This window comes from Electrona antarctica (assembly GCF_951216825.1).
Source record: "Electrona antarctica genome assembly, chromosome: 14".
In the NCBI taxonomy this organism is placed as follows: domain Eukaryota; kingdom Metazoa; phylum Chordata; class Actinopteri; order Myctophiformes; family Myctophidae; genus Electrona; species Electrona antarctica.
The window spans coordinates 15822019-15841757 of NC_136795.1; the positions used below are offsets into that span (position 1 = coordinate 15822019).

The 19739-nt window shown below is 42.7% G+C and overlaps 2 protein-coding genes across 2 annotated transcripts in view; one reads left to right on the plus strand and one right to left on the minus strand.

The window, feature by feature from the left end:
* Positions 1 to 19739, plus strand: part of kcnj12b (potassium inwardly rectifying channel subfamily J member 12b) — a 214749-nt gene that overhangs the window by 77121 nt on the left and 117889 nt on the right. The window lies entirely within an intron of this gene.
* On the minus strand, positions 2552 to 18749 carry pold1 (polymerase (DNA directed), delta 1, catalytic subunit). Its single transcript, XM_079520588.1, has 27 exons — positions 18617 to 18749; positions 17413 to 17601; positions 16573 to 16686; positions 15830 to 15970; positions 15442 to 15567; positions 14612 to 14780; positions 14109 to 14223; positions 13604 to 13733; positions 12238 to 12404; positions 11881 to 11985; positions 10929 to 11069; positions 10676 to 10786; positions 9891 to 10082; positions 9670 to 9761; positions 9445 to 9561; positions 9024 to 9137; positions 8042 to 8189; positions 7347 to 7442; positions 7045 to 7182; positions 6735 to 6910; positions 6471 to 6623; positions 5500 to 5602; positions 5211 to 5340; positions 4478 to 4591; positions 4273 to 4325; positions 3353 to 3450; positions 2552 to 2819 (listed from the first exon to the last, which is right to left on the minus strand). Exons 2-27 carry the CDS (start codon positions 17597 to 17599, stop codon positions 2732 to 2734), a joined length of 3318 nt encoding a protein of 1105 aa, XP_079376714.1. The 5' UTR covers positions 17600 to 17601; positions 18617 to 18749; the 3' UTR covers positions 2552 to 2731.

Genomic DNA, 19739 nt, shown 5'->3' on the forward strand with positions numbered 1-19739 from the left:
CAATTAATGGAATTTCGTTGATTTGATTTTTTATTTATTCATGAATCATTCATAACATACCGGTAGGCCTATACAAAAAATGAATTTGGACCACAAATGGGTCCAGGGGCCACCGGGCCAGACTCCAGATCCAGTGTTTGGGAACAGTCTTTCTCTCCGTACCGCCTCCAGAGGAGAAACGGGGTGTTTTCCCCAGCGGAGCGATGCAATTGGCTCAGCAGTTTAAAGGGATTCACCAGTGACTGGTGGTGAATTGTCAAAAAGAGAGATGTCTGTAACGTGAGCTGTTGGTCCATGGGTTTCAAAGAGGAGAAAAGGGCAAGCAAGTTATTTATACATTATAAATAACTTGCTTGCCCTTTTCTCTACCACATGTGCCTACCATATTACAGGCATTATGTCTGTAATATCATATGGTAGGCGGAGAATACAAAGTTAAGACTGGAATATACTACCTTCTTCCCCCTACCTTTCTCTGTGTTAACTTGTAACAGTTTGTGTAACAATGCAAATGTTTATTTAAAGGGTTGTAGCCGGCTACATGAATGGTTTCATCTTGACTTCGGCCTACAAGAATCTCTTTTCATAGTATAAAATATACTTGTTTATAGCTTGGTTAATAGCCAGTCAAAGATTAAGAGTAATAAACTATTAGCTCACGTTCTATTAGCTGCCTAGGACTAGTAAAAAGCGTAGTTCTGTTTGTCCTTGAACTTGATCAGAGGACCGACCTTATGGAGTTGCTGGACACCGGGCGCCGCCCAGTGGCTCCACACTAGTACTGCTCCTAATATTAAGGCACCTTTCACTTGTTCTCAACGTCGGGTTCTGGCCTGGGTCCTGTATGGGGACTGGTGACCACTAGGGGTCCAAAGCATAATGCAACTAGACGGAGTGTAGCCTACAGTACACAACTTACTTACTTGTACACTCTCAAAGTTAAGTACCGTCCGGTATTGAAAAGTACAAATTATTCTATTTTCATTATGAATGCATTGTTGCATTGGAATCTAGCCAAAATTTAGTTAAGAAAGAAAATGTAATATTGAAAAAGTCCCACTTGTATCTTGCAGAACTTACCAAATATGATGCAAGATCTTCCTCAACCAAGACCTTTCTAACCAGTTGTCTTACCTCAATCCTTTCCTTTAGGCCAAGAAAGCGCAGTTTAATATGATTTTTGATGCAATGGATCGTACCTTGAAAAGACAAGCCGATTGCATGGAACACAAGCAGCCTTAAACCACTTCAATCTGGGGGGGAAAAACCCACCTTGATTTACACCTGTAAGTCAATTTTGCAGTAATTCAGAAATAAATGTTTAAAAAAAAAAACATTTAGCCTACTTAAAATCTGTAAACGTTCATTCAGAATGGTTGTCCACTTTATTCATTCAGAACGGTTGTAGTCAACTGATGGCTCTCACAGTCGCTTTATGAAACCGTTTTTTGTTGTTTAAGAAAGAAAACAAATTTCTGGACTGTTGCCTTATTTTGTTTGGGCCATTTAATTATTTTAATGTTCTATTGCCGTTCATTGGCTCTGCCCAAATAATGTTCACTACATGGGCATACCATAGGTGAAAAATTACTAACCATTTTAAAAGCTGAGTTTTTGAGCGACTCCATTTTTTAAATTAATAAATAAGGATTATGTGTTTTAACATAAATACTACTCACACATAGTGTGCACTGGATTCACCCACTCCTTTCAACATGCTACCATACCATCAACTACTGATACACTACAATGCTCCTTTGTAGATGGATGTTTCTTTTCACTGGGCAAGTTGTGTTTGTATCACAACATTTGTTTAGAAACAATATTTTCGAGGGGCACGGTGGCACAGTTTGTAGTGCTGTCGCCTCACAGCTAAAAGGTCCTGGGTTCGATTCCCGCTCGGGACGCTGTGGGTGCTGGCGGCGTGTTTCCTCCTCCGCGTCATCAGTGCCCATACCCGAGGCGGGGTTGGCAAAAGGGCCTTTCTGTGTGGAGTTTGCATGTTCTCCCCGTGTCCCCTAGGGTAGGTACCCTCACAAAAAACATGCAGTAATCCTGGTCTCTAAACTGCCTCCCCCTGGCCAGCCGGGGCGCCTGATGGAGGGGAAAGGAACTAGTTGGAATAACGTGTTCCTTCCACACGCTACGTCCAACCAGGGAAACTCCCCCCTGTCAGGTGTAAAGGAGCAACTTGGACACTCAGGCATGAAGGAAGCATGAGTTCAAGTCCGTTGCTCTCCCCAGGTTGGCGGAGGGTGTGTAGAGCCCAGGATCACATTAGATAATTGACACAGGGGTGAAAAATGCACAAGAAGACTTTGCACAAGAAGCTGCCACCACAACAGCTGGGAATTTCATGGAAAGACTATTAAATATAGGAGTTAAGTTAACGTTAACTAGAGGGAAACTGCACCCACCCTTCTATACAACATGATAATCAAGAACCATTGACAAAAGTTATAAAGACCGTTTTAGTTAATACTCGATTGTGTGGTTGCATCCGTTTTTGCAGTGTTTCAAGCGTCAAATATAATTGATACAGCACAGTATATTAATATTTTACAAAAGATTATATTTATTGTAACTTTATTCATATTCCAAAAACTAGTAAAAAAAAATACATTTGCATTTTTTACAAGCAGTGAAGCACACAAGATAGTGAACTGAAAAGGACAGTCTGTGATGATACAAAACGGATGCACGTGAGGACGAGGGGATGAAAGGGTTTGTCTCACGATCCGAAGCGAGCTACTAGCTTGCTGTGGTCCTCCAAATCTTTCTGAACCTTCTTCCTCATGTAGAAGATGGGACAATCTCGGCTACAGGGAAGCACAGAGGAGTAGCGGTTAGCAGGTGTGTGAAGCCCAACACACACCGTCTGTGAACGCCGCGTGTCAAAACAGCCGCCCCCGTTATTTTCAATAAGTCCTGTGGGTGTTGCTGTGCGGCTATGACGCGCGGCAATACTGTTCCGCGTCGCTGCGCACCCGCTTCACAGACGGTATGTGTTGGGCTTAAGAGTGAGTCAGAGTGACTTTAGTTCAAGCCTTGTTCAGACCAAAGATTTGCAATGAAATGAAACCGATTTATACTTTGTTATTATGACTGTGTCGTGCACCAGAAGTAGCCGCCATTTAAAAAAGTTGATCAAAAATAAATTTGTTTCATTGAAAAAGTTACACAGCATGACTTTAAGCCTTAAACTATTTAGAACTTTACATAGAGAAAAATCACAGCGATCTACCTACAAGCTTAGAATGTGTTGCACCATGACACACTGTGAGCTTGTAGATCTGCCATTTCTGAGAATTATTATGCATCATTAATAAACTGCATTTTGTACTGTACAAACCTGGTACAAAGCACATCCTCATGGAGGGAGCCCTGACAGCGCTGACACTGAGTCCACAGGCGAGCAAAGCGTTCCTCCAGAGTGTTGAGATGAAAGATCTGGAATTCACAAGCTCAACGTCAACAGAATGTTAACCAGGCATGACGCCCTGACCATCTGCAGCGTGGAGGCGCCCCATTCATCTTCCCATTTTGTGGTTTTACATAGATCATAATGCCTTGCGGCTCCCATTTAGTTGCATTTCACTGTTTGTGTATATGCCTCAAGTAGATTTGTTTTTGTGTTTTATATCTGTATGTCTTAATTGTTCATTTTGTGTATGTGATCTCGGCAGCATTGCAAATGAGGGTGAACCTCAATGCTCTTTTCGAGAATAAAGGTTTCAATCAATTTCAACGCTTGCCGGAAATACTGTCTTAATCCGATTAATTCAAACCACTTTGTTACTTCTCAAACATATTACATTGATACATGCAGATACTAAAGAATAGGTCAATTTAAGATATAAATAATGATCCAATAATGTAACCGTAAACTGTATTTAGCTACAGTGACTACTGTTGCAAGGCATTACGGTCCATGTAAAACGACAGAATAGACGAATAGGTCTCTTGATCAATCAACTACAATAACCTTTGCTTAGGACATACACTTTAATCAATAGTAAACATCACTGTGATTGCCTAATGACTACCAAAAAATAAAAAATGCTTTATTAATTAGACAAATACTCTATATAAATATTATTGTTATGTAGCCTCAGATAGCAGGCAGCAACGCAGCAACGCAGCACCGTATAGCATGCACATTTTCCATTAAATTGCCGATGTAAAAGTATTTTCTGAATAACAAGATTCCTTTGAAGCATAAACACCTGGATGTGTTTAGAGATAGGGAATGATAGTCTAAATCCTGCTTACCTCCTTCTGATACAGTTCAGACTCCTTCTGCTTACAGAAATCACACACGGCCGCTGTGACGAGAATACAGGTTCGTTAGACAATGACACACACACACACACACACACATACACTGGACATAATGCAGACAACACTATCTAAATGATCTAATCTGAGAATTTGAAGCAGCTTGGACTGAGTGAGAACACAAGTTGTCAACACACACCATCTGTTTTGAGCACAGCTTTGCAGCCGATGCAGGTGCTCCTCTTCTGAGCGAACGCCATCAAGCCACCCACCTTGGAGGTCAACACAGTCTTACAGCGTGTATGGTCTCCCTCTGTGATACAAACAGGACAAGAGATTTACGAAAAGGTTCTTAAACCGGTATTCAATTACATTCTTCATATCTACAGTACATCTTTATCATGTACGATTATTCAGGAATTATTCAGGGATTATTCATAACGTCATAGTATTAAACCCTGTCCTCAGGCTCTATACCAAATCTCTTCCCCTAAAATAGCCGATTTACAAACTCACGTGTCACATTGTGAGCATGGAGACCAGCCATTTACACACAATATTCGCCCCCAGAATAGTGACTCTAGATTTCAAGCGGTAAACACCACACCAAGCAACCGAGCATTTGGTCCCCCCAAAAATGGCGAGGGTTCCAAATATCAGAGAAATTATCAGGTTGTTGTGCAAATGAAGAAGGTGCTGCAATAGTTTTCTGTCTGGACGGAGGATCACTGGCAACCCTCATTATTGTTAACAGAATGTCTGGCTTGGTCCGTTTTCACCATTACAGAACACAGGTAACATAATGGTCTCATTTCCGTTGGTTGCTTGTTATGTTAGGGACTTTAACCCATTATGACACATTATTTAGCCAATGCTAAAATCTAAAATGACCGTGTGTGTGTGTGTGTGAGTGGGCGCGTGCATAGACTCACTGAGCAGAACACTCTCTGCCTTCTCTCCCAGGATGGGCTCAAAGATTCTCAGCAGTGGTTTGGACAGCTGTTGTTCCAGGTAGTACTGAGTGTCAATAGGAATGTTGTTTTCCAGCACATAGATAGGGTCCTGGCAGAACACATACAGGGATACAACTTAACCTTGAGGCCTATATATATATATATACACACTGTACATACATAATATATATATATATATATAAAAAGTAGCCCATCTACAAACTCATTGTGATCGTGTAAATCGGCCATTGGGAAAAAGAGTACAGACCTCCGACTTCATGTAGGCTGCCACTCCCTTTGTAGCTTTGATGATGACGTAGGGAACTCTGTCTCCCAGATGAGGGGCGCTGCCTGCATCTCTCTTCTTCATCCTGTCAACACACGACCCATAAACACCAGAGAAACAGCTCGGTGCAGAAATGTAGCCCCAATGTTCAGAAGGGGGCAGGCCCGTTTTCTGTTCCAGGTTTCATTTTAATCGGCTCTGCGGCAGGTGTGAACACATTACACCTTCAGATGTGCTTCCCGTTCAAATCTGCTTCAAAGTCAATCAAACATGGCTGTGGGACACGGGAACGGGTATGCCACCTTCTGAAATGGATTACAGAGTATAGTCACATGTTAATTTGGATTCATTCCATCAATAACGAATGCACAAGCGTCACCGTCCGATGATGTCACGTCTCTAGTGCCAATCATATTGTCCAATTTGAGGTTGGAACACTGGTGTTAAGGAAAAATATATATAAAAGAAGAAAAACACAATAATTCAGTGAATCTTTTACACATGATGCGTTATCATCATCCTCTTTTGGTGATTTGAAGACAATGTAAGTAGGGCTGCAATCAATTATCTTAACCGATTATTCTATTGATTACTTTTATGATTAATTGAGAAACTGTTAACACATCTGTTTGTTTTTTATATGAACGAATCAACACAAAACATTCAGATTTTTTTTACATTAGACTCAATAGATTAGTTTGATTAACTACTTTAAGCCCCATACTATATTTCGATTAACTACTTTGAGCCCCATTTTATACTTTGTTGTACTATGTTCTTGCAAAAAACAGTCAATCGACAAGATCACAACGTGTCACATCGCGTTGTGAGCGGGTAGATCTGCTGTGTTCACTATTTTTGAAAATCAATTATTTTATTCAAATTAAATATTGATAAATAAAAATAAATAAGTTCAACCAACTGTTACAGCCCTGAATGCAAGATAAACGGACCTCTCTGCCAGCTCCACGTGGGCCTGTTTGTTCTCGTACTGCTGGGCGGTGCGGGTCAGCTCCTTGGTGATGACCAGCTGGCTGATGTCGATGCGGTTACACAGCAGGTCTGAGATCACCTCTTTGGCATGGGCCACCGCACCCTGGGGGTCCCTGAGGGGAGAAAGGTCACCTTGTGTTGACATTTACACTCAGTCTAAACCACGGTTTCTCAAACAGTGGGTTGTGATACATCTGTGGGTGCAAGAATTTCATTGTGTGTACCTGTTTATGAGGATGCTCTGCAGACAAGTACCGATAAGGTTGGCCACCAGGGGACAGTTGTCTCTGCGGACAGTCTCTATGCCCTTGCAGTCCATCTTGTCATAAGTGTCTGCACTGGAGGAGAAGTAGAGGCCTGCATAGCGCTTCTTGTTGATCAGCAGGTATGGGTAGTAGACCTGAGGAATCACAGTTAAATTCAATCTGCTTCTTTCACAAATACACTAACCTGGTAGTTCTATTCTAACCAGTGGGGCTGTATGTGTGTGGTTGACGTGGTCAAAGTGTAAATTGACGATAATGGGACGATTACCTTTTCAAACTCCAGTTTGATTGGATCGACAAAGTGGGAGGAGATGTACGCCGCAGCCTCCCTGCCCAACTCCATGGCCTCCTTCACGGTGGCCACGCCCAGCTTCACCATGACAGAGTCTGTGTCCCCATAAATCACCTAGAACAGTGGTTCCCAAACCGTTTTAGCTACAGACCCAAAAGAGGAATTTCATGTCTCCGAGTGAGCCAAACTATAGTGAAAATAGCAGATCTACAAGCTCACAAGTGCCTCAAAATGTTACTTAAGTAAGCATCTGCAAATATGAGGTGTGGTGAGCTCACCTTAGCATCTGCTTGATAACCATTGGAGATGGTATACTTGGCCTCCACCAACTGCTTGGTTTTCTCGATCATCTGCCTTCCAAAGCCAGTGACACTCTGATGGGGGGGGGGGGGGGGGGGGGGGGCAAAAATGTACATCAGCCTATCACAGATCATGATGCATGAGATTTGATCGTCACTGTTGGGTGGAAACCTCATATGTCCAAAACGGTTACTTTTGATATGATTTTATTATTAGTCATAAAAGAAAAACATGTTACATGTCAACAAGGATATAAAACACAACAAAGTGGTGAGACTCCATTGTGGTCCTGGTCTGAAGAGGACCACATCAAAAGTAGCAGATCTACAAGCTCGAAACACGTTGATAATTTTGTGTGACGCTGTAGTATGATAAAGTAGGGCATTCATTTACAGGGGGAAAAAAACAAACACAAAAGTTAGAATATGGAGATAAGAATATGGAGATTTCTCTGCCAAAAGATAGCTAAATCTACGCTGTGACCAACAGCTACCATCGACATACCCTTGTGCAAGGCACACAGTATAACAAAAATCACACCCGTGTGAACTGAGTGGTGCAAGGTCTTATATAGCCTGATCAGCTGTGGTCTGACTATATAAGACCTTGCACCACTCAGTTCACACGGGTGTGATTGTTGGAGTGGTTTGCACCACTCAAAAAATGTGCTTACCCCAGAGATTTCCAGGCAGGGCAACTTGCCCACCTGGGCTCCCGTGAAGCCATACACAGAGTTGGCGCTGATCTTCAGGGCCAGCTGTCGACCATCCAGCACCTGCTTCTTGAACGGGTCCGTCTCGTTCTTCAGCTCCGCTTTGGCTCTGTGGACACATGAGTGTGTGAGTCGCCATGTATGGACATGCTTTGGACCGATATACACAATACCCTACATCAGTGGTTCTCAACCTTTTCAGGACGTCTTATTTGAACTGGGAACCATTAGCCTAATGGTCTTTTTCTTTTAAAAAGTCTTAAGTACTTACATTGTCACTTCACTGTCATCTGGGGACCCCCCCAAAATCAGGGTCCTAACTCCTGAACAGGTTGAGAACCACTACCCTACATGCATAATAAATTAATAAGATCAATCGAAAGTTAGCTTGGCATTTAATTTCAGATTTGTCAATCCTGTTCTAGTGAAAAAGTCAGTTAAAACTAGAAAAAGTGCACCTTGGGGCACATGTCTCCACCAGGCCAGGTCAGGTTGTGGCCTCCTGGTGGCGCTATAATAGGCCAATGTGAAAAGGGTGCAATTTGTTCTTACGCCTTCGATGGCAATTGATCTACATGACTGTAGATATACTGTGCAACGATTTGAGGGATTTTTGGTAATATCAAAAAAAATGTTTTTCAAAAGTCAGCCACCTGGTGGCGCTATAACAGGCCGTTCTGGAAAAATTGGGGCATCTAGGGAGTGTGTGCGCAAAGTTTGGCATCGACGGGTTAACGGTGCCGGAGATTAGCTGGTAACAGACGGACACACACACGGACGGAGTGCAAAACATACTCTCTCCCCATGCCTTCGGCCTGGTGGAGACAATAAGCATGATGATTGAAAGGAAGAGCGAATGATTCTAACAACTCTGAGAGTTATGGTCATGTTTGAGAACCACGGCCCTAGGCAAATATTGGTTCCATTTTAGACTGGTTCCTACTTCTTCCTGGCAGCCAGCAGGTTTTCCAGAATCTCAGGAAGAAGTCCCTTCCTCACAGACGCCTTGACGAACTGGTCACCAGTAGGAGTCTTGATGAAGTCATCTTGGGACAGACTGAGGAGACCAAATGCTTCAGCACATTCCATTCCACAACTGAACTGATATAAACATTTGTTATCTGTAGTGTTTTCTATAATGTTCAACTGAATATTATACACACAGCCAATAAAAGTAGGGTTGTAACAGTTAATTGGACCATCATCAACTTAATCTATTAGATTTAGTTTTTCACATCGATTTGTTTGCAATGCAAAACAAAAAATAGTTCTTATACAGATTCTCTGTATTATTGTTATTATTCAACCAATAAAAAAAAGACGTACCAATGCATTTGGTTTGAGGGTTTTCAAATTGGCCTTACCCCAGTTTCTCTGCAGATCCTTTCTGCAGCAGGGTGGTGTAACACAGGTTGTGAGCCTGCATAATGGATGGATACAAGGAGGAGAAATCCAGCGTTGCAATGGGGAGACTGTAGTACCTACACACCACAAGGGGGAGTCGTTTGACAAGTGTACTTATCTAAACCTACAAACTGGGCACAGAGGTGTTGAGCTTGATTATTAATGTACTTATTAAATGTACGCACCCTTTCTCCGGCTCAATGACCGTAGCACCGGTATAGTCCTCCCCACCCTGTCCCTTCTGCATGACCGGCATGACCAGGTCCTGTTTCATGGCCTAACACACACACGCATATATATATATGGTTGATGGTTAATTTGGTATATAAAAAAACAACATGGTACAACATGGTCCCATCCATAGATCAGAGCATCAACTGTCCCAGTGTGCGTCGTCGTTTGTTACCTGGCGCAGCAGCTGGGAGACCACCTTGATCTGCTGCCCCCTGGACAGCAGGTAGGTGAGGGGCACGCCGGTGACCCTGGCCATCTCCATGTAGTTGATCACACACATCAGCTTCTGCAGCAGCCGCAGGGGCAGGTAGGCGTCTTTCAGACAGTAGACGGCCAGGCGCCGCCGCGTCTGCTCATTGCCGTTCTGAGTTGGGAGGACGGGACGCGCACGCACATATTAACCACATTAATTAAAACCCAGGAATGCATCCGTGTCCATTTTAGCTATGCATTCGCATCTGTCGGGTGGAAACCTCATATGTCCAAAACGGTTACTTTTCAGATTCAAAAGTAGCAGATCCACAAGCTCGAACCGCGGTCTACTTTTGAGCGACGCTGTAGTGTGATCAATAGGGGCATTCATTTACAAAAGAAAGTAACAAATAGAGATAAAACGATCTTGGGAAGGGGGCTTAATTGACAGTGAAGTGAAGACAGGAAACAGGGGGAGAGAGGTGGGGAATGACGCAGCAAAGGCCGTCAGGATTGAACCTGTGACTCGCTGTCAGGCTAGATTAGAGCCCAAGTGCCCGGACCACAAGGCCAGCGGTCCGGGCCGATAACACGGTTTCTGCCCGACAGCAATGATATAGAGCAACATACTTGTAGGTTTTTTCAGAAAACCTGTTTTAGAAGGCATTTTTAGAAACAGCCTTAATGGGTTAACTGACCACATAATGGTCAAGTCTTCACTATTTGGACAGACCTTGCACAGACCCAGTTGCCTTTCAGACGCACCTGCAGATCAGTGATGATGGAATGTTGAACGTCTTCCTTCTGCTCTTGCAAGAAGTGAAAACTGACCGCGTTCAGTGTGTATGAGCGTAGTTTGTAATCCCTGAGGAGCACCTGGAAGACAAATAATGATATATATATAAATCGATTCATCTTTTGATTGATCCATGATATTAATTTAGACCATAAAACAATTTGTGTGAATGATCACACAAATTATCCGAACCCAGACAGACAGCTTGACACTTCTTAATACCTGCAGCAAGTCAAACTGAACTCGACCCTCCATGTTCATGACCTTGTTCTCTCGGTGGCCCATCTGTTTGCTCTGGAAGCTTGAGTCTTTCAAGACCGACTTGATGCCTCGTACTCGGCCCAGGTAGGGAAACGTAGTTGCCTGCACACACAAGCACACATACGCTTTAGTAAGTAGAGAAGGACCTATAGTGGCTTGTAGAGTACAATCCAACTCCAGAAAGTGACGGTTTAATATATTTCTGTAGAAGTGGGGCTTCAAATCATTCAATAGAGGCCGAGGCTTAAACGTTTTGCTGTATTTCAATCACTGATGATAATAATAATAGGGAGTTGATGTTTGTATGTTTGACTTTTGAGACAAGACTCTGCGTTTTCACCAATGAAACTCCTGGCATAAAGAACTGAATCTTTGGTCAGCATGTTACTAATTGTCTCCACCAGGCCGAAGGCATGGGGAGAGAGTATATTTTGCACTCTTTGCCCCAGATTTTCCAGAACGGCCTGTTATAGCACCACCAGGAGGCAAAATGCCTCAAATCCAATTGAGGTGTAAGAAGAAATGGCACCCTTTTCACATTGGCCTATTATAGCGCCACTAGGAGGCGTCTCCCTAGGGAGGTCCTCGATGCACGGATTACATCGACTCACTGGCCTTGGAAGGTCTCAGGATCCCCCAGGAGGAAGTCACTAATGTTGCTCTGGAGAGGGAAGTCTGGAGCTCTCTGGTGGAGCTGTTGCCCCCGCAACCCGACTACGGATAAACGGTTGGATGGATGGATGGATAGGAGGCCACAACCTGACCTGCCCTGGTGGAGACCTGTGCCCCGAGGGGCACTTTTTCTAGTTCTCTATCAAACAGTATACATACAGTCATCTCTAGATCTTAAAAACACATTTAACCTGGCGTGCCAATGTTAGATTGGAGTTAATTGGAGATGCGTTTCTCTCACCTTTAGAGCAATTGCCCTGTTGACCAGGTAGGGAAAGTCAAAGTTTTGGATGTTGTAGCCAGTGACGAGGTCTGCATCCACGGTCCTCACAAACTCTGCCCAGTTCTGCATGGGCACACGAAAACAGACACCACATATGTATATATATATATATATATATATATATATATATATATATATATATAACCAGATTTTTATGATCACTTAAATACTGGTATTCTATTTCAATTAAATTCTTTATTATCACTCAAATAATTGTGATTAACGAATGAATTGTACTGTATGAACATTAGGCCATTATGTAATAATTATGACAGGCCTGTGTGGGTGTGTGTGTGTGTGTGTATGTGTGTGTACCTGCAGCAGATGTTTCTCTTGGGTAAAGCACAGTATCTGAGAGCCCACAATGCTAGCACAGGACTGCAGCGTGAACACTGTGCGTATAAAGGGTTCCTTCTCTCCCTGTCTCTGCACCATGGACGCGATCTGAATCACAGGGTCTTTGTCTGCCTCTGGGAAGATCCCTGGAAGAGAAGGGGTTAACACATCTGGGTCAAATGCTGCTGTGCACACGTCGGACAGAATCTGCACACAGTAACCTTCTTACTAAATAACTACTGTAACTATTGTGTATGTACAAATGGAACATTATGTGCACGTGTTCTTGTGAAGCGGTGTAGGTAAACGTTATTGAGTTTGACTTGTTCATTCCACATCTGTCCCCATTTGGTTATTCATTCATTCATTCAAACCTTTATTTATTCTCGAAAGACATTGAGGCCACTCTCATTTGCAGTGTCGTCGAGATACACATAATACACATTTCAAAGCAATAAACAAAAACAGAACAGAACAGCAACATTTCCTCATCGCGTGATGTTATGTTGCTACAGTGGTAGTACAGTCTGCAGTGCTAAACCCGTTAAAACCGGGTGAGCATCTGTGTCATTTTAGATGAACCATTATTTTATACTTTGGCTATTCAAAAATAGCAGATATATAAGTTCATAGCGCATCACTTCATGCCACTGATGTTATGAGCTTGTAGATCTGCCATTTTGGAAAAATTGTGCAAGTCTTTGACTATATATATAATTTTTAAATCAAAACATTCTGGGGGCCCTGCTGAAACAACAAAATTTGAGATGGGGATCGGCAACAAAATATATATAATTTTGGGCGTAATTGAAATGGCAACGTATGTTTTACAAAAAAACGTTTGAAGACATTTGTAGAATCTGTCTTAACAGTTTTGCTGCATAACCCGCTTTCCACGCTATTTAATCCATATTTCTGCCCTGCGTAATACGCTAAACCCGCTATTTGTTTTATGTGTTTAATTCGCCGTTTTTTTATAATTAAAAAGAAATAGCGGATTTGACGAAACCGGAAATCGACCCATGCTCTGGGCTGCAAGGGCTTCTGGGAAAATGAGTTAAATGCAAGTGAACGGTAGTTTCAACTGGACTCCAGCAGCTCTCACTGCCTGTTGTTCCAGATCGCGACGGTGGAATATTTTTCGGTTTTCAGGGGGATTTTCATGGATCAAAGGCGCAAATACATGCTCCAAAGGTAATTAAACAATCTAGGCAGCCTCGGTATACGTCACCTTTTAATCTAAAGCCGTCATGGTGTTAATGGGTTAAAACAACACAACATCCTTTCTGACACATGAAATGATGGTACAGAAACTACGGTAAATACTACAGCAGATGCCACCCACCCTTTCTTCCAGCGCACTCAATGTCAAAGCTGAGCACCCTGAGCGGAGCGATCCTCTGCCACTCTCCCTCCGCTGGGTGACTTATCATATCTGTCCATCCAACGTCCACCTCATACTGGCACCATGACGTCTGAGTGACAGAGTGAGGGGACAGGCTTTAAAAGGTCATTTTCATCAATGTCATTAGAACTAGGGCTGCAACATATCAGGTAATCTCCGTCTTTAACTTCGACAGATAAAATGATGATAATAAAGCACAAAAACCCAAACAGACATTTTCAAATGGCTAAATATGCCTAAAAGGCCTATAATAAATATATGGGTCATATATCTTGGTGTTGGTGAAATGCTCTGCTCACTGAGCTGGAACCTCAAAATCTGACAGTATAGTAGTAAAAGATTCTAATATAAATTATGGCAGAGAAGATGCCTAAATTCAGTGAAGCTGAAGGGAGCACCCCATTCAACAGGTACAACAATATACTGTATATTTATTTAGACATACTTTTCCTGGGTAGCGTGTATCTGCGTCCGCAACACTCTTCTCTTCCCGTACTCTGTACTTTCCTTTGGGAAGCTCTATCCAGCTGCATCCAACAACATTACAGTCCACCATAAACCTGCAAACGCAAAGAGGGCAACTTCAATTATTACCCCATAAACCTGCCACAGGTTATCCTTACACCTCATTTACGTATACTTTGTCATGCTGTGGTGTCGCGTGTTCAACAATCAACATAGCCGATCTGCAAGCTCATGCAATGCATAACCAACTACATCATGTAGAAGTACTTTTCCAAACGTGCATTTGTTAAAGACGACAGACAGGCCAGTACACTGGTTCTCAACGTCGGGCCTGGAGGTCGGACGGTGTTGATTGGGGTCTCAAAGATTATTTTCTTTTAATTATCAAATGGGGGTCGATGGCCTTGTGTACATCAATCAAACCGAGGTTCCTTGAAATTAAAATGTTTATGGATCACTGGGCCAGTAGACACACACACACACCTGATTTCAAAGTCAATGTTGGCCTCAAAGGCAGCATAGTTCTGATGGGGGAAGGGTCCAAACTTAAAGCCCTGCTCCAGGAGACGCTTGGCAGGGGCGATGAGACGAGGCATTGCCATAGTGATCCGCAGGAAATCCAGAATCCGGTTCCCATGGAAACCATACATATCTACAAAGAAAGGTTCCACGTTAAAGAAACACACATTAACTCTTCGATTTGAACTTGATGTTGAGCACAATCATTGCTAGAATGTTCACATTTTGTGTATACACTACAGTATACTAGATATATGTACGCATGTACACACACACACACACACACACACACACACACACACACACACACACACACACACACACACACACACACACACACACACACACACACACACACACACACACACACACACACACACACACACACACACACACACACACACACACACACACACACACACACACAAGTATATTGCTATATTCTGCCTTCCTCTAAACATACAGAGTGTGTTACATTAGTGAGTTAATTGCTTTCCATGGTGTGTGTCTGTGTGGCAAGTGCCGTGATTTGCAGGGGGTGACACAAGCTCCACTCTCAAAAAATAAATAAACATTCTTCACATGGCTCTCTGACTCTGACACAAAAATGTGAAATTGACACAGACAATGGAAAGACGTTCAAAGAGTGTATCTGCCAAAAATAGAACTGTAGGTTTTTCTGAATAACTGATATACCATAGCACTTTAGATATATAAAACCATTTCTGAAGCATTTCATATCACAAAATAGGACAGGTGGATTCTTCTGTAATTCCTCTCCATCATGTACTCACTCTCTTTACGAGTTATGTCCACAGCCAGGACTGTGACAGAGATGTTGTCCTTGTTGTAGCGCATGTCCTTCAACACAACAGAGTTCAGTTCCCTTTGAAAGTCACCCAAGTGAGCACGTGTGAAACCTTTGCCGAGGAGAAAGACAGATGGAAGAAACAGAATAATTCGGATTGTCCCAATGAACGGAAAGTTATATATTGCCAATTCCAAGGCATGGGGGGCGGGTCGATTGCTATACAAGTGCATTGTTCAAGTAAATAATTACTCCAAAATATAAAGTGTGTATGCTTGCACATCCCATGTAATCAATGAAGAGCTATCACTCAAATGTTGGATAAACCACTGATCAGGAATATGACAAATGCAGAACATGTTGGTAGTACTCACCACTGGGTGCAGGCACGTAGAAGTAAGGTGCGAAACCATGAATATGGCAACACACGCTGTTCCCACTGTCTGTCACTCCAAACATTCGGATGATGGGAACGTTACCCTGCGACTGACCAGGCATGCCAGCAACCGCTGACCCTACATGTCACAAATGTACAAGAGACTCAGGCTATGGTTGTCCACACTGGCAGCCCAAACCTGACTTTCTCAATGGAATCAAATATTGTGGTTTTAAAGTCTGAAGAGCAAAAAGCCAAATGTGAATCACAATCAGATTTGAGCCATATTCTGAGGTGGTTTGAAATGCGATTCAAATATGATTACTATCAAAGAGGCCTCGACACTCTGATACTGAAGCCTGAGTTATACTTTCTCATACAACGGTGTCGTTCACTGAAAGTAGCCCATATACTATTGTAATATACTGTACAAGGTCACTACCTCAGTAACCAAAGCAGTTTGTCAATGTCCGAATACACAATCTGATGATTTACAAATAACAGAGTGGACAATCAGTCCTACAAGTCATATTTGAAAAACAGGTCAGTTTTGTCTCCAGTCTGAACAAAGCCACGGTTACCTTTCCTGTTCCTCAACAATAGCATAAGTTAGGGTGAGAATATATGTTGAAATGTGTGCATGCACACACAATGCAATACAAATACATGCAGACAGGGCCGATCTAGTTCAGTACTTTACCACCGTTAAAGAGCAGTCTCTGTCTGCTCTTTTCACGTTACCTAAATAGAAGTCTAGGTCAACTTGCTGAAAGACCAGTGTGTCAGAGGTGGTGTCCAGTGAAGGGGCGTTAGGCCGCTTCCAGTTAGGGTTGATGTTTGCCGAGAAGAGTTCACCTGACACACAAATAAAGGGTTAATTATATCAGGAATATCCAAGAGGGCATTCTTGTCTGTGATAACAAGTACAAATTGTATTGTGTCTCCAAAGAAGTGCATATCAAGTCAACAACAATAATCGAATCATGCCAGATTTAGTCTGCAGATAGAGGAGTTCATGGGTCAATTGCAGCTGACATGCATTCATTTGTGCCCCTTGTATTTCTGATGGCTATGGCTTGGACTGATCGAATGTGATTAGAACCACAATGAGACCTACAGTATAGTCATTTAGTTGGCATGCTACAAATCATCAATGGTGAAAATTCTTCAAGAAAATGGTAAATGGTGCCTTTATCCAAGGCGCTTTACATAGACATTACATTCACCCATTCACACACACACCGATGGCGGTGCAAGGCACCAACCTGCACATCAGGAGCAATTAGGGGTTCAGGGTCTTGCTCAAGGACACTTCGACACTAACTCTGGGGGAGCCCGGGTTCGAGCTGGCAGCCTTGCGGTTACCATCCAGCCACTCTACCCCTGAGCCACCGCCGCCCCACCCTGTACCCGTACCTACCCTGATGTGATATATACCTTGTTGCACACCACCAATAGCCAGTCTATAAGCTCACGTGTTGTGAAAGAGACATGTTGTGCGAGCTTGTTGATCTGCCATTTGTCACACCAAGTATACACCAGGCAACGGGCACTGTATTAATTGTGCAATCAGCAACTCACCTACAGGAATAACATCATGACCTGCCTGCCCTTCCCTGTCTTCAGTCTCCATCTCTGCTTCTTCCAACATGGCCAGTTCCTCTTCAAATTGTGACGGGCTGTCTTCCCATTCACCCGCTGCTTTGGACCGCTTCCCCTGTGATCCACCCCTCATTGGAGCACCACCATTGCGTTTTATGGCCGCCATGCCTATGACAAATGAATCCAGGTGAGATAAGATGAATGGCAATGACATGAATAATACAAATATAACTTGTGAAGTTTGACAAGTACCACTTAAAAATGTCACATTTGAAGGCATTGAACAAATACATTTGCAATGAGGCAAGCTCATCTGTGACTAACTGTATAACGAAATATATGGTACTTAAAAACTAATAATCATAACCAATTATTGGGCAGCAAGCCACAGCCACACAGTTAAGAATCTGTTCTTTTTTGGATAGATGTACCATTTACGTTTACCAGGGAAAAGTGGACAAAACAGAAGGAATGCTGTCCTGCTCAGCATTTCAATTTATTTTTAAGTAGATTACAGAAGGTCCCACCCCGACACTATATAACAGAACTCCACCCATATACCATCCTAAATCCTCACACACAGAGGGAGAATAGGTGAATTAAACTTTAAAAAGAAGAAAAATTAGTTATAGCAAATCTCATGTCATCAGGCACTGCAGTTAGTTCCAAATATGATGATGGAATGTTTCATCAGATGTCTGTTGATCTGATTCATCACATGTAGGCAGTGAGTAGGTCAGAGATGTATTCAGTAATCAGGAGATAAAACATCGAAGTATCGATACATATTATGGAAAAGATTACAAAATGCACAGTAGGCTATATGATAGTCCCCAACTTTAGATCTCTTTACTTGTGTGACGTTTGTTTTGCTTATGACGCAGGATGTTTACAACATCTTAACGTTACATATATTTGCACAAAACTCATTTAATTCCACCTTTATTTAAACATCGGGATGATGGCTTTAAATTCAAACCTAAAAATATAATACACTTCGACTTTAACTGAACACTGTCAGATCAACATCACAGCACCAGTTGTTGTTGCTTTAGCAACCTGCAGCTAACAACGTTACCATTGGCTAACAAACAGCCAAACAGAGAGAAGCGTGGTGTTAAATCAGAGGATAGTTAACTAACTGTACATCGTGAATGTGATGATTAGTGATCGATGATATTACCGTTGAAAGATCCTTCTAAACTAGTCCTCTCCTGACAACAGCTCCCGCCACTGACTACTTGTTGTAATTCAGTTTCACTGCAGAACGCGCCAAAAGGTTCCGTGTTTGCGACCGGGACCAATAGAAACGGGATTACACAGTGACGTAATTGCAAAGCGGATATCCGTCGTCCAAGGAGCAGGGATGTATGTATGTTGATTGTTGTTGACTGACAGTTGATGACCAGAAGATTTAGGTCAAATAACAACTCCTGGGACATTCACCTGGCTTGCCATTCTTAAAAATAGTTTGTCACAAAGCGAAATCTGTATGAGATTTCAAAAACGTTGTAGGCTACTACCCAGGCAGATAGACTGGCTGCCATTGTGTTGATATTGACCCTGCTATGAAATACTTCAATGACCAGAATGCATTACAAGGCAGAACCGGAGCGACAGCCACGCCCCTTCGCTATTCATTTATTTTTGATTGATTGATGATTGATTGAAAAATGTATTAACAGTTTGCAGAATTACAGTACATTTCAAGCACAAACTCAATACAAAGGCTGTTAACTGTGAGTGGACGACCCAATTAAGCATTACACTTGTTTCCAATAGGGTCCACAATGTTCAATTCATCAAAAACATTTAGAGACGTACAAATAGACACTTCTATATAGACAAAGGACAGAACAGGAATTCATCATAAAGGAGGTAAAAATGGAAAAGAAACATATACATTGAGGGAAAAAAGGGGTGGGCGGTGGGGGGGATTCACGTTCAGCTCCGTTCATTTGTTTGTTTTCCTTGGAGGAGCTGCGTTGGGTCCCCAAGTTGGCTCCGTGGCCGTACCTTGAGTTGGCTGTGTGGCCGTGACCATCTCTTGTGTTGTCCTTGTGTTGGGTCCCCAAGTCGGCTCAGTGGCCATACCTTGAGTTGGCTGTGTGGCCGCGACCGTCTCTTGTGTTGTCCTTGCGTCCGTGTTTGAGGGATTCCGATTTTACAGGGGCCAGTTTCGAATTGCAGCCGTCCGTAGGTGCCCTTTGAGAGCGGTTTTGAAGGAGTCAAGGGATTCGCATGTCTTAATGACTGTTGGTAGGGCGTTCCACATTTTGGTGGCATAGGAGCGAAAATAATTTAGT